This window comes from Doryrhamphus excisus, chromosome 8 (assembly GCF_030265055.1).
Source record: "Doryrhamphus excisus isolate RoL2022-K1 chromosome 8, RoL_Dexc_1.0, whole genome shotgun sequence".
Classification (NCBI taxonomy): domain Eukaryota; kingdom Metazoa; phylum Chordata; class Actinopteri; order Syngnathiformes; family Syngnathidae; genus Doryrhamphus; species Doryrhamphus excisus.
This window is the reverse complement of record NC_080473.1, coordinates 598083-623381: the sequence shown is the minus strand read 5'-3', so window position 1 is coordinate 623381 and position 25299 is coordinate 598083. Positions and strand designations below refer to the sequence as shown.

Below are 25299 nucleotides of genomic sequence, written 5' to 3'. Positions count from 1 at the left end.
TGTGGCAGAAAAGGGTTTATTTCTATTATTTCTTTTTTTGGGGTTCTACCAGTATTGTGTCCGCCCTGACATATTCCACAGTATTTCATCCCAGAAACATCACCTTCCTCACCACTTTGTCACATGGAAGAATGACCAAAAAAGCCCAAACATCTGTTCTCTGTCAGTGATACAAGAGGTCTTTGTGGCGTATTAACGCAATAAGACAGACGTCTCTGTCGGCGGTGACTCACGTCCCCGCAGAAGCCCCACCTAAGTGGCCACATTTGTCCATAGTCTGTGTTATTGCACATGACAAAAGTCTTTAAATAACCTGCAGGACGTCCCACACTGCCAGAAGTCCCTCTCTCTCATGAGAGCAAGGTTCGAACCTGCTGGGGGGACCTGGGCACCAGGTGCTCGGGGTCTTTGTAGGCGTTAGCCGGGCTGCTCAGTGCAGAGTGGACCTCCCCGTAGGCCCGACACACTAGCTCAGTGGACTGGTAGAATATCTGATCCCTGCGGGAAATGGAAATATGTTTCAAAAGTTACAAAAAATGGACACTCGACATGAACAGTCATGAATTATTGTCAGGTTGATTTGAAATAGAAGCTTGTATTTATTTTATTTGCACATCTTCCTACTGAGAGCTTTTTTATTCATGTCTGTTGTAATAAATGAGTGTGATCTTCATTATTGAGATATATATATACATACAGTATATACCAGTCAAACTTGCTTGTTTTTGTGGTTTTAAGAAGGACTGCGACACAAAAGGTCACATATAAGCTTGTGGAGAGGTGGGACCAATCTCCACATGCTGCTTCACTAAATGTCAGCCTTTCCTGTTTCACTGTGGTTCTTGCTGGAGGGAAAAAGTTTGGACACCCCTGGTCTCGAGGTCCATCTTCACAAAGAACATCATGGCCTCGCTATGAGTGCGCTGCTAACGTGGCACGCCAAGCGCAGGGATAAAGGACATTGCTATTACTTGTGTGTGATGGCTTTGTGTGTCCACTCGGCGAGGACGTGGGCGCTATTGGGAGTGGAGAGGAGTGGGGGGAGGGAGATTTCAGGGAACGGACAGGAGTGAGAAATGGACCAGAAGCTAATTAATGGCGTCCTGCCCATTAGTCCTCCGGCATCCATTAATAGAGAACATTAACCTGAGGTACAGAGTGCTCCTGACTTCCCAGTAAACGTGACTCACAGCATGCGGCAGCTGGATGGAGCTAAAAGCATTTAGGTGCTCCCGTCACAGAGACAAACACCCGCTGAGCGCTCACTCGCCGCTGTCCACACAAAGTCAGGCCGCCGCCATATTTCATCAAGCGCTTTTGTTGCATTTGAGAGCTAATGAAGGTCATAGGGTCAAACCCTCGTCGCTATTCTTAGCATCAGAGCCGTGCTACTCACTTGATGGCGGCGCTGAGCAGGAAGTTGAGCTGGGGCATCACCAGGCTGTCAGGCGACGACAGGTAGCGATCAAATTGGACCTGATGGACGGCACACACGCCAGAGTGTACTTGAGTTCTTCTTTTTTGCATGTTTGTCACACTTTAATGCTTCAGATCATCAAACAGATATAAATATCAGTCAATGACAACACAATTGAACACTTTTTAAATCGTCTTCTTTATCTTTCGGCTTTTCCCTTCAGGGGTCGCCGTAGCAAATCAATCTCCTCCATCCAACCCTGTCGTCTGCATCTGTCTCTCTCACACCAACCACCCTCATGTCCTCCTTCACTACATCGGTAAACCTCCTCTTTGGTCTTCCTCTACGCCTCCTACCTGGCAGCTCTAAACGCAGCATCCTTTCACCAATGTAGTCATATCTCTGGACATGTCCGAATAATCTCAGTCTGGCCTCTCTGACTTTATCTCCAAGGCCTCTAACATGTAATGTCCCTCTGATGTACTCATTCCTGATCCTATCCATCCTGGTCACTCCCAATGAGAGCCTCAGCATCCTCATCTCTGCTACCTCCAATTCTGCTTCCTGTCTTTTCCTCAGTGGCACTGTCTGTAGGCCAAACAACATGGCTGGTCTCACCAAAGTTTGTATGCCTTTTCTTCTTTCACACATCACGCCTGACTATTTTCTCCACCCATTCCATTCCATCACACACTTCTTCACCTCCTTTTCACAATCTCCGTTGTTCTGAACTGTTGACCCCAGGTACTTAAAATTCTCCCCCTTCTGTTTCTCTTCTCCCTGTAACCTCACTCTTCCACTTGGGTCCCTCTCATTCACACACATACTCCATCTTGCTGCAGCTAATCTTCATTCCTCTCCTTTCCAGGGCAAACCTCCACTCTTCTAGCATCTCCTCCACCTGTTCCCTACTCTCACTACAAATCACAATGTCATCTGCAAACATCAGTCCATGGAGATTCTTGTCTAACCTCATCTGTCAGCCTGTCCATCACCATAGCAAACAAGAAGGGGCTTAGAGCTGATCCCTAATGCAGTCCCCCACCTCCACCTTGAACTCTTCTGTCACACCTACAGCACATCTTACCACTGTCTTACAGTCCTCATCCATGTCCTGCACCACTTGGACATACCTCTCTGTCACCTCAGACTTCCTCATACAATACCACAGTTCCTCTCTAGGCACCCTGTCATAGGCTTTCTCCAGATCTACAAAGACACAATGCAGCTCCTTCTGACCTTCTCTGTACTTCTCTATTAACATTCTTAAAGCAAATACTGCATCTGTAGTACTCTTGTGCAGTTTTTAAATGAAACGTTATATTATGAAGAGAGAAAAACAATCCAAAGCTACATGGCCCTGTGTGAAAAAGTGATTGCCCCCTAAAGCTAATCAGGATTGTGAAACTTGCAACGAGTCTCTTCCAGCGCTGGGGAGGAATTGTTGAATTCAGCCACATTGGAGGTTTTTCCAGCATCAAACGCCTTTCGCCACAGCATCTCAATAGGATTCAGCTCACTACTTGGACTAGGCCACTCCAAAGTCTTCATTTGCTTTGGTGGACTTGCTGGTGTGTTTTGGATCGTTGTCCTGCTGCTCAACCAAAGTTGGTTTCAGCTTGAGGTCACCAACAGATGGTCAGACATTGTACTTCAGCAGAATTCATGTTTCCATTTATCACAGCAGGTCTTCCAGGTTATGAAGTAGCAGACCATCACACTACCACCACCATAGTTTACTGTTGCTATGGTGTTCTTTTACTGAAACGGCAGATGTAATGGGATGCACCCAAAATGGATGTTGTTGTATGGTCTTTCGTGACCTCTTGGATGTGCTCCTGGGGTCATTCTGGTTGGCACGCCACTACTGGGAAGATTCACCACTGTTCCATGTTTTGGCCATTTCTGGATAATGGCTCTCACTGTGGTTGGCTGGAGTCCCAAAGCTTTAGAAATGACTTACAGCCTTCCCTTGTTCATCATGGTGTATAGGTTCCCAAAATAGCCATTCTCAAGGTTCATATTTTGTTCGCATTTTAATGATAAACCGACTAGATTTGACACAATAAGCTATTAAGTGACTCACTATATTCACTGCACTGACTGTGTTTCGTCCTGGCGCAATTCAGCTGCAGTGTTTTTGTATCCTTGTTAAAACACATTCCTCCAGCTGCATTTGAACCAAAGATTCTTGGTCCGTTTGGCTTCTTCTTCTATCGTTTATTAGCGAAGAGCAAGCAGCTCAAGCAGTTTGCTAGCGACGGCACAAGGGAGATTGACACAGGATTCACAACACAATGGGCAGGGTCTCCCTCAGCCAAAAATGGACTGTTATGGCTCTATATCTGTCGGCTAAGGGTTACTAATTGCTTGTACAGACACTAAACACACAGAGAGATTCAGCTACACACATAATCAGTATGACTATACAGCACCCTCTACTGGTACCAGTAGCAAATACAAAAACAAGCATACAACATAGCACTAATCAGATCACGAATACGTACACCACAAGGACGCAAAAGACATTCATATCCTGTTAGAAATATAAAAAAAAAACCCACAAAATAGCAAATCCATGAAAGGTGAACCGCGACGTCGCAAGGGAACACTGTTAACGTTTTCCACACTGAGACTTTCTTTCTCCTTTGCTCCTAAATTTCTTTAGAGCCCAGGTCTTATTTAAGTGATTTCTTTTTGAGAACAGGTATGGCAGGTATCAGGCCTGGGTGTGGCTCCAGAAATTGAACCAAGGTGTGACAAACCACAGTTAAATTATATTTTAAACACTTTTTCCACACAGGGCCATGAGGGTTTGGATTTTCTTTCTCCCTTAATAATCAAAGGTTTCATTAAAACTGTATTTTGTGTTGTCATTGACTAATATTGAAATGAGTTTGATGATCTTAAACATTTGAATGTGACAAACACGCAAAAAATGAGTAAATGATTGCATATGAACTCACCATAGCTGCTTTCACTGATGAGACGTCCATGCTGGGCAGGAGGGATAGAGGCCCCTGAACACAACAGGAAAACACATCACCCACTAATGCTGCTTTCCAGAAAACTCACATTGGACAGATGTTTGAAGTTGTAGATGTAAACTCAGGGACATGCAACCGTGGCACAAAGACACAAAAGACTTCTTTGTTAAAAACATGATCAAGGCTGCCATGAAAGATTAGCGTTGTTGTCAAGTCAAATTATCTCCTCACAAACAAAACAAATATTTGCTTATCACAGTCGTCAGCCATGTTTTTGTTGACGTTTCGCTGGAACCTTGTCAGCTCCAAGTGGGATATTTCCTACTTCCCTGCAGTCTCGGATGCAGCACGACTGATGCCGACAGGCAACTAAGACAACTATTAGGACAACTAGGTTTAGTCCTTTGGCTTGCCTTAAAACACCTGAATTCCCAGCAATAAACGCAACATATTCTGTTCTCGTATCGCAGAAAATGACAGGGCACCAAATGTTGACCAGATAGTGAAAGTCAACCTTGAAGGCCGAGAATAGACGCTCACACTGACTTGATCTTGTCTATTTTGGGAGAGGCCGAGGCCACCCGAGAAGAGGAGGACAGTTCACGACCGAGCTTTTGTGTCGGGCTTGCGGTGTGGCGGGGTGTGGTGCGTCCCGGCGTGACCCGGGCCCTTCAAGGCTTGCATGTGTGGCCACAAGTATGAGTGTCAGTCAACAGTGGCAAAGGGCACTGGAAGTTCCCGTCTGAATGAAATGCTTGACATGGATTCATAACACGAGGAATACAAGCATGCAGGACAGATGCTGGCCATATGATCACCATGGCAACAGCTACTTGTTGACATACAAGACCTTTTTATTTGAGTATCTTGCAATATAATATTATTTTCTTTTTCACAATTCATTCACTTTTGAATTGTAGTCATTATCGTTATATGGTTATAGTGCCCTAAAATAAGGAATAAGGCGTGTTAAGTTGGCAGATATGGTTCCTTGCCCCATAAAAGGCAACGCATGTGAATAATTAATAGCTAACAGCAGCCCGAGGTTACTGCAAATCCAAACGTTCATCTGGATACAAGGCGATGCGACACAAGCACATAAACTCAGAAGCAGTTGTTGTGATGTAACATCGGGACTTGTTAAACTGCTGCCAAATAGATGAGATATTTGGTAAGATGTTTTTTTTTTTCTATAATGCCAGGAATTTGTTGTCAGATGATTACAAATTTCAATCAAATTAATCACACTTTTCGAAAGAATCAATCATGATTAATCACCGTTCGCCACTGTGTGAACTATGCCCATTTGTGCTGTATTTTATGAAGAACACAATGATGAACGAATTAACACCTCCAACTGAACTAATATTTCATCATATGTTGTATTTGCCTAACGCTAGTCTCCCGCAGTGGCAAAATCACTCTTCTAAATGGTTCTAAATCACTCTCTTCGCGTTACTATGAGCCACAAAGGGCTGCGTTTAAAGACACCACACCACGTAACTGACACGCTTTGAGTGTAGACGTGTTTCCGAGCACGCTTAAGTGCAGCAGTAAGAGTTACTTTAGTGAGTGATAAGGATATCCACTGTTTTTACACACATTTTAAACACTTAGTAAGGAGGTTGCTGTGATGTTCCGACCGTCTGTGAGCACATCTGGCGGTCGTCTAGTGAGGAAGTGTCGTTCCCAGGACGAGCCGAGGCGTGAGAGATGTGTTTGTGAGTCGTAGATAAATGTTTGGTGTTGGAACTACACTGCTGGCGATGTGTTGACGTCAAATACAAGTTCTAAAAGAGTAGCAGACCATGTGATCCTGTTGGGGCGCTACTGTGGCTGCCGTCATAACAGAGAAATGTGGCGCATGCATTCATGATGGTAACATAATTAGTGAGATAAATGAGTAACTGCAGTTAACATGCTATAAGTAAAAACTTGCTGCAGTGTGTCCCAGCAGTCTGCAGTGTATCTGTGGTGGGGGCCATCGTCTAACATGCACAATTGGCCATTCCTGAGACAAAAAGTGATATGTTCAAATCAACTTTCTGCTCTTGCTTATTGTTTTTTTAATATCACAAGCAAGAAGCAGTCATCTGAGAATGAAAGTGGGGCCCACAGCAGGACTGCGAAAGTCCTGAAAGTCACTACAAACAGAATCCAGAGGGGTCCCAAGACAGTAATCCCTCACTTATCACAGGTTCTTTATTTACAAATAGCATACTTACATAATTAGGGCAAAGCCAACCTGTTTTAACATAATTAGATCCCTCTAGACATGAAATAGCACCCCTATAGTCTGACTATTACCCAATATAGGAAGTGATGTGGGGGGGCTCCAAGTTGAGTTTCAGTTTGCTTGGGTTACCGCTGAAACAGGTAGCCTGTGCTACTGTGCCTGCTGTGAGATCATTCAAACCTGCAATAAAAGCCACTTGTTCCGCCAATCGAGTCAAAAGAAGCAGAGTTATGATGCCATCTACTGGACAAAGTTGGAACGATACGTTCCATTCACAGAGTCCCGTTCCTATGTGTTTATGAGCCAGGGCAAACAGGTTGCATCAAATAAATGAAGGTAAGCGCTGACAGCAACAGAACCTCCTTGGTGGTGATAATAAAACCATTCCTGGTAAGCATGGTTACCATGATACTTTTTGCTATAAAACCCAATAGGAAAGTTTTGTTGGTGTGGCAATACGACGGCGTCAGTAAAGAAAGTATGGAGCTGTACGCGGGTAGGTTGGGAGTGTGTTTTGGTGGTGCCATGTGAGACCTGCTCAGCGCTGTGCTGCTGGACACAGTTGTAGATGTAGCTGAGGCCGGCTCTGGTCAGGACGTAGGACGCCTGCTCGTTGATCAGCGTGTCAAGGTGGGCCTCGATCTGCAGAACAAGAGAGAGTGGTTGGAACAAAGCGTGGTGGAGCGTCACCGGGGTGCGATGGAAAAGAGGCGCTAAAATTGAACATGTAGATGGTCCACTGGAACATGACCAATAAGATGTTTATCACTTCTCATCCATTGTTGATGGGACCCCGCAAGCCGAGCGCGGCTGTACCTGGAACTCCAGCATCTCCAGCCTCTTGTCAGTGAACTCAAAGAGAGCCAGCGTGGTCTTCATGACATACAGCGAGTTCACCATGTAGGTGGCCATATCAGCGGTGCCCAGGTTACTGGCCGACACGGTGCACAGCTGCAGGAGGGGGTCCAGGATGCATGAGAGTACCTGGGAGGGGCACATTGTCATGCGACCTGGGATGACTCGGGATGGCTGGGAGGGAGAAGTGTTTACCTGGGCAAAGTCAGCCTGCCGTGCACCCAAGGGAACCACGGAGGAGTCATGAGAGGCCAGTACCTCCCTGAGGAGAGACAGGGTCTGGGTGAGGGAAGCTGTGGGTCCCAGGTCAGGAGGTGGGAGCTCCACCTGGGTGGAAAAATAGGATGCGGGCGGTGCAACTAGAAACAAGCACTTTCTACACATACAGTAAATACACGCTAATGCACATTTTCCTGCAAGCTTCATCACCATCATCATAAAATGAAATAAGACATTAGTTGTGAGTGAGTTGTGCTTTTAATGAAGAGGGTTCTATCCAATTCTCCCGAGGATACACACACAAATAAAAGTTGGCCATCTTTTGTCCCCCTAATAGAGATAATTAGGTGAAGGCTGTGTTCCCGGCATTAGCTGGAATTGACACCGAAACCCAAGAGGGCCTTCAATTGGATTAGCAGCAGGCTGCTGGGATCATCGGTATAACGGCTATCGATCAAGACCTGAGTGGATGGCTACTTGGAAGCAGAGATTGAGCCGTGGCATACTGGGACGCCAATTCTACAAAATGCTAACATGGAGGAGGGTTAAATGTTTTGAAGGGGTCCATAAATAGACTGCCAGTTGATGATACAACATGCTGAAGCTGAATGTTCTATGTTCACTCCGCAGGTTATTTTTGCTCATATGTGACCTGATCGGATTTTTTTCACGTCAGCGATTGTTTTTTCCAGATGCGACTCCGACCTGGTTTGTATGTAAAACGACTATCATGTCTTATATTCTTTATACATACTCTACACTACTTTTTCAAATTTACTAAACAAATTGTGTATTTGAACAAAGCATCGGATGGATATCGCTGATACCAGCCTGAATTTTACCCAGTATCGGATCGGAAATGAAATCAGTGGTATGACTAGAGCACACACTGCAGCAGTCTTTACTTCCATAAACACATGGAAATGTGATGCACATGACTTTCCGAATGCTGATCTTACACAGTTTTTGGTCATGTGAAGGTGAGATTTAAATAATCTGAATTGGGCATCAAAACCTGCAATGTGAACATAGCATTAAAGTTATGTGGAGTGACTACCACTCATAGCAGTGAGACTTTTCTTTTTAAAGTGGCTAACGTCTTTTTACACTTGGACTTGTATGGTAGCGAATAATGCTGAAATATAGTTAAATGTTTGATGATGGTGACAGTTTGACCCTGGAACAGATCATTCCTATTTCCATTATTTCCTATGGGACCATTATTAATATAAATTGAGTCTCCTTGAACTTTTTCTACTCTACCTTGTCCATTAGTCTGCTTGCATGAAGGCTGAGGCTGTTGAAGAACATCTTTTTGCTGAGCATGTGCATCTCCTCCATGGTCATGAGCAAAGAAGCCACACTGGTCCCCACGATGGAGCTGCACAAGCAGACCACATGTAGACACATATACTTGATGGACACTGCTCCGTGAAAGAGAGGCAGCAAACAGTTGGACGAGATAAAAACCTGATTGTGTGGTGGTAGAACTTCAGCAGGTTGGACAGCTTGTACAGCAGCACCGCCCCCGGCTCGGCCACAATCACCTGCTCAATCCGCACCTGTCAACGCAAATGGGGTCAGACCGTGCCAGCATCCTGCCATCAGTTGCCGTCTACTCACTTTCAGAGGCCTACACACTCCCTCTGTGACGTGTCCAACTACCTCCTGCATGTTCTCCTCCACACCTGCTGGGAGAGGACGTCAGTGCATCGCTAATGAATCCACACAGAACATCATGTTGGCTTAGCGCTCATCGTTTTTTAAGCATACCCTGCAGGGCAACTTGCTTGAGCAGAGCTTCTAGATGTTCCTTCTCAGAGGCGGTGGCTTGGTGCAGCCAGGCCAACATGTCTCCCACGTATCTGCCAGAGCCACAAATGATAGGTGAATTAACCCCCACCAGCCTCAGGGCTGGGCTAATTTTAACACGTTAGATGCACTAATGCACACAATCAGAGGCCATCATGTTTCATTTCCCTCTCAAAGACAATCACACGGTAGAGGATGTTACACAGCGTTTGAAAAGACAACAAGGTTGGAGTAGAATCACTGTGTGTGTGTGTGTGTGTGTCAGGAGAGGACGCAGGAAGCTGAGAAACAACTCGGATGTTCCCAGAATCACTGATGCGGCCGACTAACTGAACGCCATTCAGTTCCGCTTGAAATGTGACAGTGGTTCTGAGAAAAGTCCCCCATGTGACTGTCAGGCAGGGATGGGGATTTGTTGCGTCAGGACGAGAGAAACCTATCAAAGGTCCGCTCCATGTCATTTGCGTAGGACCGTGTTATAATGGGAGGCTGGGCACAATATTAGGCAGACCTGGACACTCTGATGAGCTGTGTCAAATGTGCCCCCCTCCACAAAGATACAACTGCAGTAGGGATGCTCCATGATGGAAATCAGCCAATACTGATCCCCATTGGATTTTGATATGATGATACCAAAATTTACAGAATAAAATTATACAAATATCTTAATGAACAAAAACTGTGTCCTGTGTCTGACTGGTGTGGAGGTGGCAGGGGTGTCCAACTCTCATCACGATTAGAGCTGCCAACTGTCTTATATTTATGAGTGGCAACGCTATAATTTCAAGTACTTCATGAACAGCCTTCATGCTACTTCATGCTACTTTCTGCTCATCAAGTCTGAATTTAACCCTCCTCGTAAAAAAACTAGCAAGAGTTATTCTTCAAGTCTTTGGTGAGCTACTCAAAATCCTTCATCTGGCGTGCCAGGAGACCCCTGCGATGGGATCACCATTGTAAGGCTTCAGTTTCATGAAACAGCACAAAAAGGGTTTGGAGGGCAAGACATCATTAGCATCACTTTCTGGTCAAGTTAACGAGATATCTATCAGCACTCCACACTCAAAGAACAAACAAGACAATTACAATAATAAACCTGAAAAGATACGGTCTTGTACTCATTGGATGAAGTGAAAAGGCACAAAATAACAGACAAATACGGCTATTGTTTACCAGAGCTTCCTGTATACAAGGCGACTTATCGCGTGAACACCTGCTTTCACAAGCGTGATTTGAGTGGCATTTTGCAGCCAGCCTGACTGGATCAGGACCGGAGCCGCAACGGATTCAGTGTGAGCCCAGCCTTCGTAGGTACGTCGTGAAGATGACATCCACTACCCGTGGGTCAAAAAGGACTAATTGCATTAAAAAGTCACATTGGGGTCCAAAGAGCACAAGCGATGGGGATAACTCTAGCTCGTTAGAACGTTTTCATACCCAAAAAGTCGGACCATCATAAATCATACCATCATTCTCATCATAAATATAAGCCAAATAATATACTTGTAATATACTAATAAAAATATGCAAATTAGGCAATCTGCTTGTGAGTGCGCGTGGATAGGGAGGGAAGTGGGGGCCACAGCAGGACCGGCAGCTCGTCGAGAAGAGTGATATGTGCTTTCATGTTAATCTCTAAAAGTGTTCAATAAATCCAGAACGTTGCTACAAACAAAAACTGCAAGGGTCCGAATACAGTTGGATATCGCGGGTTCCTTATTTATGGAAGTTACATAGTTAGAGCATAGAAAAGCTGTTTACCTTATGAATGTAATTTTTAGTATTATTGGAGCCCTCCAGACATGAAATAACAGCCCTATAGTAACCTTTACACTCCTGTTACCAATATGATAACTATACTAGAAAATAATTGAGCATAACATTTGCTAAAATATGTATATTTTTTTTTTACTAATACTAGGCTGTATCCAACCACAAAACAGCATGATGGGGTGAAGCTGTGAAAAGTGGCAAGTGACATTTGACTTTTTAAAAATATATATTATTTGGTTGTGTGCATGTGTGTGCAGCTGAAAGGCACAGTGACAATAAAAGCATTCTGTGTATGCCACTTAAGCTGTGTTGCGGTGAGCAAATCCCGTGTTATGATCACTATAATTATGAGAAGTCGTTCAAACTTGTGATTGACACCAGCAGCCTTAATGATTGGTCATGTCCTCGCTCGGTACCTCAGGGGGTCGTGTGAGTGCATCTCAATAGGGCGGGGGGTTCCGCCGGGCCCGCCACGTGTCAGAGCGTCAATGAAGCCCCGCACTACCGCGTTCCTGCGCGCAGTCCCGAACTCATCCAGGGTGTACCTGCAGGAGAGGAGGTGTGACAAGTGAGCTGTGTTGTTTTTTGGAGGTCAGCTAAGACATAAATCACGCATTGGGGGAGGGGGGGGGGGGGGGGGGGGGGGCAGCATTTCCCCAAGGAACGAGCTGGGGCTTGTTTTGATTGCTTGGCGGTGGTGATGGGGCTTGTTTTGATTGCTTGGCGGTGGTGAGCGCTCTGTGAGACTAAACACGAGATAGTGCTGAATTGAGGTTCCAGGAAAGGCCAGACTGCACTCGGGTGCAGCCCTGAGCATGACCTTGCACATGCAATGGGAGGGTGGGGCTGAGGCAGGTGCACTTCAATCCAGAAGAATGGTGATGAAAGGAAAAGCGCACACACAGGAGGAGCATGTGTAACGTGGCTGCTGAGGGAATGCTTATCTGTCTATCAAGGTAACATCTACACACTGGGATCATGATTCCACCTCCTATCCATTGTTTCTCAAAAAAAAAGTAGTCACATGCTCACTTTTCACACATTACTTTAGTAAAAATGCTAAAAAAATAAAAATAAAAAAGTATATATTTATGGACGGGTGGATTGGTGTGGCGTCTGCAGTGATACAGACTCTGCATTAGTCCATTGTGTTGTGTGACCTGAGCCAAAAAGAAAAGCTGTCATTGTACCAGCCAATATGGGTTCCTCCCCACACCTATGGTCCTATGGTCATGAGCTTTGGGGGGGGGGGGTGCCCACTGGCTGCTGCTCAGCACTAACAATGTCTTTGTTTTGGTTATAAATAGCCTATTTTCATTCAGTGGCACAATCCAAAGTAGCCGAGTTGAGCACTAGCTTTGAATGCTAGTGCTACAAGGACGGACTTATTGTCTCATCATGGCTGTTAATTTTTTGATGTGAAATCAATGCACCCATGAAGGAAGTTCTGCTATTGCTTAGTATGAGCATGACATGTTAAAATGAATGTACCCGTTACTCCATATTCACAGCATGGCTAGAAAATCTTGCCGGAGCTTTTTGGAGGTGTTTAATAGCGAATCTTTTTAGACGGAATAGGTGTGTCCACATTATATGCATTCATTAGCTGCCTGTTATTTTTTTATCAGTTTTTATATCTTTAAAACGCACAGAAAAGAGAAAGACGTATGTTCATGTCTCACATAATGACTGTGGATGACGAGCCCTTTTCCTTTAATTAAGGATGAAAGTGTTTGTTACAGTAGAGTGCAATATTAGGTCATGTCAGTAAATGTACCACAGAACCTGGAGAGGATGCTTGTGTAATTTTGCAGCACAACCTTTGCACATTTGCTGTGAAGTGGCTCCACACCTCCCTCTAGTGCTGCTCTAGAGGCAGCAGTAATGGAGATCTACAGTATACGGCACGGTACTTCAGTATGTATTGCCTATCAAGATGAAGTGGAGGAAGATGTACTGTAGATGATGATGATAATTATGATGATGCAGTTTCAGAGTGTGTGAGTTACTTGTAAAGGATAGGACGGTCCTGCAAGGCCTCCATGGCTTGAGTCAACACAGGGCTGATATCGCACGTCTCCTGGGTCAGAGCCCGGCACTCGTCTGTATGGAGAGAACCAGTTCCACTGTCACACTCCCCGGCCACATCATTACTTGCATCCCACACAAGAGTACTATCAGAAGAAACCTGCAAGTGGACATACTTTGAGCCCAGCGGTAGAGTTGCTCGTACGCCGCCTCCTGCAAGACAGCCATCTGCTCCATGATCTCCAGCCTGTGATGAGGGAGCACCATTCAGAGTCAGACAACCTGCAGTGGCAATATTCATGTGCGAGTGGACGCGCACGCTACCCTGCAGTCTGCTGGTTGGTTCGCAGGAGGACCTTCACATCCTCGTGGATGCGCTTCACTCGGCTGAGAGCTGTGAAGAAATCCTGAAAAAAAAGAAACATGACAATGGCTCAAATGACGGCTAAATGCCGAAAAGTCGATATGAATTATATATTTTTTTCCCAAACCAAGCTTTCTGTTTATCAAGACAGATATGATACAAAGTGTCATTTGTGCACACCTGGAGGCAAGATGTACTGGAAATGAGGATGTGGTGATGAGTCCTAATTAAATATCATGACATGGCTACTAGCACATGACTACTCGCAAGAAGCAGAGTATAGAGGGGGAGGAGCCACCTGCTGCAAGGTGAACTGTATTGGGACACGCTGCAAGCAGCCACTGTGACGCCATGGAGGTCTCTGGCAAACCTAAGTTTTTTTTAGATTTTTTTAGTGCTTTTTTTGAGCCCACCATCTCAGGGAAAATTACGACAGGCCATTAACGTTACGGGTAGGACACAAAAGGAGCGCTTATTTTGCTCACTCGCACAATACGTGTAATCGAACCTCATTGTAGCATTTTTTTTAAATGATCAATTATTAAAGCTATTTTGAAAGTTATTAGATTTATCAGTATGATGTCCTTCCACCCACCCTCGGCCATCTCTGTGTGGAGTTTGCATGTTCTCCCCGTGCATGCGTGGGTTTTCTCCGGGTAGCCCGGTTTCCTCCCACATTCCATGTGAGTGTGAATGGTTGTTTGTCTATATGTGCCCTGTGATTGGCTGGCAACCAGTCCAGGGTGTATCCCGCCTCTCGCCCGAAGACAGCTGGGATAGGCTCCAGCACCCCCGCGACCCTTGTGAGAATAAGCGGTATAAAATGAATGAATGAATGTCATTCCCTCTCATCAGTCTGTTAATTAGCGGCCCCATAATAATAGTGTACCCCTAGTGTAAGCTGCTGGAGGAAGCTGATTCTTACCTCGGTGATGGGTGCATCCCTGGCCCCTCGCAGTGTGCTCATCTCCTCGTTGGACAGCTGGAATTTGGCAAGGAAGGCCTGAGCCACCTGGGCCCTCACTTCCAGGCGATGACTGAAAGACAAGATATGAAATGAAAAAAAAACATAATTCTGCAAAAGGGGTACAAAAGTCAATGCTTTCATGAAAACAAAGAACTCGGCCAGTCCCTCCGTGTGTAGTGGTGCCATTCATTCAGCAGGGGGCAGTCTCACTCTAACAGTGAAAGAGGCTGAGTGGGGTCACTGAGGAGAGGCCACAGAAAGAAGTTACACCAAGAAATACATGACAGGAGCAGAGCCATCACTATCCGTGTCTCGGTGGGAAACAGTTGCCACGGCAACCGCCAGAGTCAGACTGGGAACTCGGTCAGGACAACTCAAGTCCCTCTGTCCCTGTCAAAGCAGACTGGATCACAAAATCAGCAATTTGTTGTGAGTTTGATTTTTTTTTTTCCGAACCAGCAGCAAGCCAGACGAAAGCAACAATCGGTAAATCTGCCACTAGACTTTGTATCCTCTCAATTTCACACACTAGATGCCAACTCCCTCCATGCCGCATCTCAACTTAACTGCCGCTTGAGAGGAAGAGTGGACATTCAAAGTTCCAACTACAAAAATGTTGAATCCTACTTTATGGAAATTCACTTATTGTCGGGCCTAGAACGGATTAACCACGATAAACAAGGGCGACTGTGATGCTGATGATTTTTTTGCTGTAATGTTAACTTCCACCAATAGGGGGCAACATTGAAATGGTCAAATCATGCTGAATGGGAATTCATTATTCAATGGGAAAATATATAATTATGAAAACAAGTCCAAAATGAGGTGAACATTTTGACATTGGATTGTTTTAAATCAGGTGATAAATATGGCAGTGAAAGCACCACAGCAGTGCAAACGTACTTTGCACTGCAAGTAAGTAGAGTGCCACCATGAATGAGCTCACTTCTCTTCCCGAACATTTAACCAACACACTTAAGGTCACCCCAGGATGACATTACACAATGCCGTCCGCTGAACAACGGCGATGGTTATTGCGGTCGCTCGTCTCGGGTTTCCGCCCCACAAAAGGCCGATTGATTTTTATCTCGGGTGCGACGCCGTACAATACAATCCTATTAAATTTCTGTGTCAGAGTGAAACACTGATGTTAGCCACCACGACTTCATTTAGCTCACAGAGAGAGGTTGACGCTAACGCCGCCGCAGTGGAGGTCACCAAGCAGATGAAGTCTCAATCAATTTCAGTCTTTCAGGCAAGTGTCGGGCTTGTCGTTTTGGACAGGTACATTGTATACCTCCAAGTTTGCAGGAAAAGTGTAAAGAAGGCTTTTCTGTTCCAGCACGGTGCTGCAGTCCCAATGCACAACGCAAAGTCCATGAGTCCATGACGGCATGCTTGGTTGAGTTTAGCGTGGAAAGACGATGAACTATAACAGAGATAGCAGAGTGAGCACGGACACTGTCAAATATTTTCTAATGGCCACATGTCCAGATACGTCTGCCCATGTGCTGTATGTGGCCTGGAATGGCACGGTGGGAGTTAGTTAGTTAGACATGCGCCAGCAATCACAGGGCTCGCATCAGAGCCACAAAGGCGATTGCTCTGACTAACAGTCAGCTGAAGCGTAATGGGTTTTGTTTACTCTGGTCGGTCTGGCATGTCCTCTGGAGGATTTCACGTCCAACAGGGACCTGCACTGAGGTCATACTGATAATATTTGCTGGAATAAAGGGAGGTACTGCTCAAAGGTGTGGGGAGGCGTCCGGACATGTTCTGCATGTGTAATGTCAAAGCGCAGCGCTGCGGTGCCAGGTGGTTAAGTTTCATTACGAGTGCCGTGCCGCTGGTGCTGACAGCGTCTTTTGGACCCCGCGTGTAGGACAACAAAAGAACGGCCGCGGGCAAACACGGGTGGCCCGCTCCGATTGGCTGGCGGCTTCCACCTTTGCTTGTGCACACTATGAGCAATCTGCCGCTGCTTTACGTTTCATTAGAGCTGACAAATGACACAGTGCCGCCGGGCAGATAAGATAGCGAGCCGCTCAGGCCGGGCCGGGCCTGCTGGGTAAACACGCAGGGCGAGGAGCTCGGGAAGCGGCCTGCGCTCTACCAGCCAGCTCAGATTGAGAGATTATGCGGCAAAGTCTGGCTATTATGTGAGGAGGGAAATGAGAAAAGATGGTGGTAGCAGGACTGCAGGAGCATTGTGATGGCTGTTCTCCTCACGTAGGACAAGGTCAAAGCCCACCATGCACACGCTCGCCCATCTGGCTGCTCAGGGGGTGGGGGCACTGGTGACAGCAGCTTTATGAATGAAAATGTCACATGGCGTATATCAGTCTGCAAGGAGAAAGGAGCCATTCAATGCATTGAAAAGCCCCCGCTCAGCATAAAGCTAGAAGTCTTCTACTAAAATGTCCTTTTATCGCTGTGGTGGTCTTTCAGCTCTTATCGGGCCATTTCTTTTTTTGTCAAGTAGCCAGGCACAGAGGCAGGGAACTGATGCGGAACAACCCCGCTGTCCTTTGCCAGAAAGCTACACCATTTTCGTAGTTTTCTTGTCAAGGTCACTGAGTGCTGAGGTCAGAAACATGATGCAAATGAGCCCCGCCTCCAGAGCTTGGAGCCAAGAGCAGCCAACGTTTGCATATTTGATTAGCCTGCAGCACATCTACATCTAGATATGACAAGATGTCATGCTAATACTTCCTATATGCTTTGCCAGGTATGCCGATTTTTAGTTTCTTCTTTCTTCAGAAAAAAAATATCATTCACTGTAAGTCATCTTTATATCACAAAACACATGCATATTTATAAATATGCAACGACACAACGGCCATTTTTATGAGGCATGCTGGGAAGCCAACGTACACACTTCCCCAACAGGATGTTACCCAGCATGCCTTGTGGGTAACAATGCTAGTTTTGCTTTTTTGGTTGCTCCGTGATTGAGTTGGACATTCGGGTTGATAACCTCCTGCTGTTATGTGTTGTGTAGTGATAGAAAACTCATTTCCTTTTACTGACTCAAGTTTTTATGAGCAGCTCACTAAAGACAAGTCGGTTCACTCGAGTCGAGTGTAAGAGCATGCCTGAAAAAAATAAAAACTCCCATGGAGAATCCCATATACGCACTAAGCAAACACGTCATTGAGATGGTTAGCCTGTTGCAGCCACCTGCTTGGATGTGACAGGTCTGCCCCTTAAACAAATGAAAGAAAACAGATAAAACGTCATACAGCGCCTTTCTATGAAGTTCTACAGTACTATTCCACTGCATTATGCCACATGGTCAACAAATGATGTTGTTAAAATGATGTTATAATCACCAATACATCTATCCATCCATCTTCTATGCTGCTTCATGGCCTAATACATCCATCTATCCATCCATCTTCTATGCTGCTTCATGGCCTAATACATCCATCTATCCATCCATCTTCTGTGCCGCTTTGTGGCCAAATCCAATCCAAAGTACTTTTTCAGCGAGGCTTGTTTATTTATTTGTACACAAGGTAATTCCAAGATAGAATCACTTCATAAAATCATGACCTATCAAAGGTAATGCCGTGAGCTCTTGCTTGGACGGTAAACCAGCTGGTATAATTCCATGCAGAACATGAAATAAGCATCTTTCTCTTGCACATCCAATATGCTGGTAACATGGATGTACGATTCAGTGCTCAATGCGGCATCTCTGTGCGCAACAAGTCCGTCTACCAGACTCACAAAACACGTGAGCCCACGTCAGGTTCATGATTCACTTGTCGGCACCCTTGTGCCGCCTTGGTGAGAGACTCACTGAGTCTTGGTTCTCGGGGGCTCGGGTTCTTTGAGTCCACATCTCAGCGTTAGGGATCAAACAAGGCAGATAGGAACAGGAAGTGGAAAGGAATGCGGTTGGGAATATTGTATTTAAGCATTTTAATTATTTACAAAGCAGTCAGAGTGGAGTTAGAATAACTTTGCAGGGCTGTTTGATATTTTTCCACTTCTAATCCAGATGGAAAGTTTTTACCATGCTAAAAACATTCGGCCCAGCCACAAAAAAGACCACATTAAGAATATCCAACGCAATATAAAGCAAGAATTGTCACTCTGACAGCATTCTGGCTGATTCTGCCTCTAGTGGGCCTAGCGTATTAGCATTGTCACTCATCTAAAACGTGTTTGTTTTTAGTTGTGCAGTCAGTGGGTAGTTCTTTCATTGGGAGGTGCTGAAGGTGTTTTCCAAGAGACTGCCTGGTCCGGACACCATGTGATGATAAGCTCTGGATGTGTGTTGTCAGCACGTCTTAGCAAAAACGCTCTGACACAAGCAGCCGGGTATATAAAATCACAATAATAATTCATCTGGATTGAGATGAGGGAGCGTGGAACAACTTTGATGTGCATCTCAAGGCCGGGCGTGACAACACACGCAGAATAAAAAGTAAATCAAGCTCAGTTAATGAGCGCCGCCCTCCTTATGCAAATAGACAAGGGCTTGAATCATGAATCATTTATGCACACTCATCAAAAGTAAAGCTATTTCCTGTCTTAACTTGTGCTCGCGACAAAGAGGCTACCAGTCAAGGCTTGAATGGATCAATGGCACCTCGCAAGACTATCTGATGCCAGTTTCCAGTCGGGCTGGGCCATTTGGCGTAAAACAAATGATTGCAGCATATAATCTTGATTTTCATCTTGATATTATCATTATTTTTTATAACGTTTTAAGAGGATCTGTCCACATGCATTCTTTTATTTGAACAGCTGTGAAATGAGTCCAGGACTCTCAAGGACAGTTTACGTGTAAATTCAAACAGGAATGGATACAAACCACTCCAATGCCAGCACTGGAGGGACTGACTAGCTCCCAGCCAAGGTTTAGCTAAATCTAATCCATGTCTCAAGAGGAACTCTGGTCCACTTCCTAGGGCTGTCCTGGTACAATTCCACGTTCCACTTCTGATCTCATACCAATATGGCATCCTTGAATATCGTTAGATACAGATATTGACCCGATACCAAGACGACTTATGTTGTGTGTGGGCTACACGGTGGACAAGTGGTTAGCGTGCAGGCCACACAGCTAGGAGACCCGAGTTTGATTCCACCCTGGGCCATCTCTGTGTGGAGTTTGCATGTTCTCCCCGTGCATGCGTGGGTTTTCTCCGGGTACTCCGGTTTCCTCCCACATTCCAAAAACATGCTAGGTTAATTGCCGACTCCAAATTGTCCATAGGTATGAATGTGAGTGTGAATGGTTGTTTGTCTGTATGTGCCCTGTGATTGGCTGGCGACCAGTCGCGACCCCGCCCCTCGCCCGAAGACAGCTGGGATAGGCTCCAGCACCCTCACAACCCTTGTGAGGATAGGCGGGAGAAATTGAATGAATGAATGTTGTGTGTGTAATGTTTGTAGTATGGAATAGTAAAAAAAAGGCTTGATCATAATACGCTTGTACATTTTCTTGTCTGGAAGTACAAATGAGATGCAGACAAGAAAAGGTGCTGTCTGGCTGCTGGACCTGAGAAGAATGTCAGAAAGCTGCAGACCAGAGGAGATGGAAGGAAAATGGCAGCCAGCTATCTCCTTTGGTGCAAAGTGTCTGTCTTATCTTGCCCAATCTCTCTGAAATGTCGACTGAAAGGTTCTCTTAGTGTCGAATTCTTTGAAAACAAGAATAAAAAGGAGGATTATGTGTGTGCACGCGGTGGAGAAAATGTCAAACATTAAAACAACAAGCCTTGGATTTCCCATCCATTTATGCCTTGGTGGTGGCCCACACACCAAAACGAGTCGTTGCAACTCCACAAAGTAGTTAGGTATCAAAGTAGGTATCAAACTGATTGGCCGCATGGAGAATCTACTTCCAAGTGGGCTTGATCGGTATGGTAAAATCATGGTATACATTGTAAACCATGATTTTTAATAAAACAAGTGAATAACATGAAATAGGGTTGGCCAATATGGACCTAACAATATTTTAACAATATTTTTGGGATGTATTACAATATGACAATAAAATTTTAATTTAGCAGAGTCTTGCATAAAAAGCTACAAACCTTAAGCCACATAGCAAAATACACAAAAATTGTAAAGCACATTTATTTATTGATAAGAAAGTGGCTAAGGTATCTAATGGGATGTCAGCCTCTGCACACATTGCTACTAAATCCTCAACAAACTGAAATGCCTGTGCTTGCCATTAAGGAAGATGTAGTCACCCATGCACTTCCAACTACATATGGAAGGTATTTGTGACACTCTTGTTTTGCTTACGCAGACATTTCATTTTGAAGGACAGTCACGGAAGTGTGTTCCATGTATGCGTGGAGAATGTGTATTTATGTCAAGCTATGTTGAAAAATAAACATGCCTCTCGTATTTTTTTTTTCCACTCAGAACTTCCACATCATAACTGGGCACAGTAAAACCTTCCTTACATTAAAGCCGTAAAATACGTGGTGAAAATATACTCATATAGCCTGCTAGCTTCCACTCACACTCTGATGTATCGGTTGTTAGTAAAAAAAGACTTCTGTTCCTTCAGAGCCAGGTTATTCATCATGCCAGCAGTCAATGAAAGACCGCATAGACTCACATAGAGGCGACGAAGGTTCTTTCAGCACTGCAACATGCTGTCAACACACATACAGCATACAAACATCCAGCTTCCCCATTCACTTCTGTGAATAAATAGTACCTCGCCCACTTCGGGTGAGCGGCAGGGTACACCCTGGACTGGTCACCAGCCAATGGCAGGGCAAATATAGACAAACTACCATTCCCACTCACATTCATACAATCTGGAGTCGCCTGTGACCCTATCATGGATGTTTTTCGAATGTGGGAGGAAACCAGAGTACCTGGAGAAAGCCCACACACACAGGGAGAACATGCAAACGCCACACAGAGATGCCCAACGGGGATTCAAACCGTGCGGCCTGAATAAATGGATTTATTCATAATATTAGGACTTTACCACAGGGATAACTGGCTTGTGGCGGCCAAGCATTCATAGCGATGTTGCTTTCGATCCTTCGATGGCGGCTCTTCCAATCATTGTGAAGCAGAATTCACCAAGCGTTGGATTGTTCACCCACGAATAGACTAATTGTATTTTTTTTTTAATACTATGGGAATAAAGTCATAATAAGTCAGAAAAAAATAACATTTTTTCATTAACATTTTATATTCTTTAACATTTTTATGATTAAAAGATTATTTTTTCAAATTTTGACTTTTGCCCCATTTATTACTGTAACTTTTTGCTCTTAGTATTTTGACTTTAGTCTTGTAAAATTACTGCACATATTTAAATATTTGCATTTTTAGGGGGAAATTATATGTTTATAATGTGCCATGGTCCAATTTAAAAAACGCTGCATTTTGGACACCCCTGACTTAAAGGATACCGAAAAGCGTCCCGCCCGTGCCCTTGATGTCTGCGGTTTAAATGTGGAACAGCTTAGTTCTGTTTTTGTGATTTCCTATGACAAAAATCAGAATGGCTGGCGTTCCACATGAGAGGTGCTTGAATATGTGCTGATAAAACTATAAGCCCTTTCAGTGGAGGAATGTGTCGTTAACACGGAGACGGCTGACTAGGAAGATCCTATCAGTAGGAGAACATGGCTTGCATCTGATTGGATGCACATTTCCATGGGTCTGACATGACCCGGGACATTGAGGTGCAAGACAACACGAGCAGGCATGGCCACAGCAATAGATGTGAAACAGACATTGGACAAAAAGTGGGCCATCATGTGCAGGCATAACACCTGAAGCATGACATTCCTTCACAATAAACTTACTTTTCCCCTTGAAGCTTGTTAGTTTTCACTATCAGGTCTTGAGTCTGCTCCTTGGCAGCCTATCAAAGTAAAACTCAGTTACAAATACAATTACTACTAATCATGCAAACACCACAGTCATGTGATTTCACCTTTAACCTGCTGGTCATTTCTGCACAGCACGTACTCATGGCCTGAACATCCTCATGGACACTCTCAAGCTCCTGTAAGGACAACACAATCATGAAACACACTCATTTTATACCCAAGGAGCTTTATAGAGTACAGTCACTTATACTAATAATATGCTTGTCACAACTAACAAAGCTGAGATGCAGGCTGTTTTTTTTTATATAAAACATCTCAGCATCTCCATGTCAAAATGTAAAAGCAGACCCCACATCCTTTGACTTTTCAGTATGCGGCCCTCTGTGGACACCCCCGCTATAAAATACAAAATTTCACTTGGACAAATTGGACTGCTTCAACAAATTAGCTTCAAATATTAAAATATATTTTGATCTAGTATAAGTCATTCCTGACTTAGAATGTCAGGAAAAGATTTTATGTAATTTCACTGTTTTCTGTCCATAATTCCATTGGATTTCAATTTATATGAGGTGAGAGGCCTCCTGTCTCCAGAGCAAGTCCTCCACGAGCTTATCACCTGATGCAAAAAGCCTTGTGACTAGGGTGACTAGGCATGTGGAGATACACTGAGGGCCAAAAGTACAAATAGCATCTGTCAGCATTGTTTTGTGTTATCCCTTATGGAATTACTGCATCTTAGTAGCTAAATACATTTTCAGCATTTTGGATTCAATCATAGGATAAGCCACAAACTATGACACTGCAGAACTGAGTGCAAACACAAGTGATGATGAGTGGTGTCCTACCTCTTTCACTTCTTTAAATATGCGTGCAAAGTCCTCATTAATGGCCAGGCTTCGTCGCTCGATGTCACCACGCAGGTTCCTTCGGGTGCGTAGGCTGTTCTCGGTGAAGAACACAGAAAGAGCTGTGAGAGCCTCCAGCATCTCCTACAATCACAGCAGCACGATGGGAAACATCAGGTGGATCACACGCACATTTGGCACAATCTCAAGGAAGTTCAGGTCAGAAAAAACACTATGGTGAGAACAGGGCAGCCAGAAGCCAATCAGACTGAGAGCTACGGCATGGCTACTATGAATGATAATATTGTAATATGCAAGTGGCAGGATGCAAGGCATCATTGGAAACGCGCATGTGCTTTAGGCACACTTTGCAATCCAGCCTACCTTGGAGTTCACAACAAAGGTAAAGTGTGGCACAGGAGCCATCTGTTGAAGGTGGCTCATTGCAGAAATAAAATAAACAAAAACCCAGCAAAAGTTGAAACTAAGAGCAAGAGGGCACAAATATTTGTCTTTCAATATATGTATTATGTGCTTTTGTTAATGAAACAATCGTTTCCAATGTTTAAAAAAAAAAAAAACAGGACAGCCCTGATGTAAATTAACAAAGACAGGTACACAACATAAAAACAGTGAACTGTATTATTATTATTATTATTATTATTACATATTATGGTGACAGTGTTTTTTGGGGGGCTGCACGGCGGTCGAGTGGTTAGCGCGCAGACCTCACAGCTAGGACACCCAAGTTCAATCCCACCCTCCGGCAGACCTCACAGCTAGGACACCCGAGTTCAATCCCACCCTCGGCCATCTCTGTGTGGAGTTTGCATGTTCTCCCCGTGCATGCATGGGTTTTCTCCGGGTACTCCGGTTTCCTCCCACATTCCAAAAACATGCTAGGTTAATTGGCCACTCCAAATTGTCCATAGGTATGAATGTGAGTGTGAATGGTTGTTTGTCTATATGTGCCCTGGGATTGGCTGGCCACCAGTCCAGGGTGTACTCCTGTACCCTGGTATACCCCGCCTCTCGCCCAAAGACAGCTGGGATAGGCTCCAGCACTACCCGCGACCCTCGTGAGGAAAAGCGGTAGAAAATGAATGAATGAATGAATGGTTTATTGGGTCTCAAAATATGTTAGTATATAGTAGTATCATTGAGCGTCAATCTGTGCAACAATTAACATTTCAAAATGCACCTGCACTGTTTTTGACTTGATAAAATAAAGTGTTTGTCTAGTCATATTTTTTCATTGTGCTTTTCTTATGATTAATGTTCAAATCTTGTCTTGTCCCTGTCAGCCCCATCTCGTGCATGGTCTCATTCCATGACACCCCAGTTGTCTCACTAATACAACAGGTTCGAGTCCAAGGATGATTCATGTCACCCACATCGACATACGAAGAGTTTCTTGACATGTGCACTGTCCACACTTTGCCCACAAGGCTCAGAAAATAATACAGGACGACAAAACACAAGTAACTCACAGTAGTATAACAATATGTGGCATATCTACAATGTACAAATAACAATCAGCACAGAGTACATGCACTTCGAAAATTTGTGCGTCATCCCACTGTAAGTGAATCAAATATTTTATAATCATGTATGATCACAATTGAGAGGTCCAAGTATGACTGACACAAATAAAAGTGTTTTATTCCCTTATGGGGTGGCCAGCTAGCAGTTAGCCACCGCTAGCTCAGCATTAGCTAGCAAGGGAATAAACTTACCTTGTCATTGTCAAGCCTCGTCTCCAATATTTTATTTAGCTTTCTCGATAGCGGGTTGTTGGGCTGGGAAGTCGCGTTTGTATTTTGTAGAGCAGAAGCGCCATCGGTAGGCAATTCTACTTTGGTATCAGCCATTATGCATAAAACTCTTCTCCACGTCAACCAGAGCTGACAACGTTATGGTCCGTGCAACATTAACGTCCGGTCAGGGAACAACAACCGACA

At 44.6% G+C, this 25299-nt stretch overlaps 1 protein-coding gene across 2 annotated transcripts; it reads right to left on the bottom strand.

Annotated features, from left to right (window-relative positions):
* Positions 1–25299, bottom strand: cog6 (component of oligomeric golgi complex 6). Of its 2 annotated transcripts, none has more exons than XM_058080256.1 (19): positions 25075–25299; positions 23339–23482; positions 22595–22666; positions 22464–22522; positions 14617–14728; positions 13652–13734; positions 13504–13574; positions 13309–13402; positions 11716–11844; positions 9488–9579; positions 9338–9405; positions 9185–9276; positions 8978–9095; positions 7691–7822; positions 7457–7624; positions 7175–7282; positions 4384–4437; positions 1397–1476; positions 1–498 (listed from the first exon to the last, which is right to left on the bottom strand). In XM_058080256.1, the coding sequence occupies exons 1-19, from the start codon at positions 25207–25209 to the stop codon at positions 351–353; spliced, it is 1959 nt and encodes a 652-aa protein (XP_057936239.1). In that variant the 5' UTR covers positions 25210–25299; the 3' UTR covers positions 1–350. The 2 variants fall into 2 exon arrangements, with proteins under 2 accessions (XP_057936239.1, XP_057936240.1); XM_058080257.1 differs by having other exon boundaries at positions 9338–9402.

Coding starts and splice junctions, on each gene's coding strand:
- cog6 (XM_058080256.1), bottom strand. CDS start 25,209: ATGGCTGATACCAAAGTAGAATTGCCTACCGATGGCGCTTCTGCTCTA. Junction 13,735..14,616: donor GGGATGCACCCATCACCGAG/GTAAGAATCAGC, acceptor CTTTTTTTTCAG/GATTTCTTCACAGCTCTCAG. Junction 1,477..4,383: donor CATCAGTGAAAGCAGCTATG/GTGAGTTCATAT, acceptor GCCGTCCATCAG/GTCCAATTTGATCGCTACCT.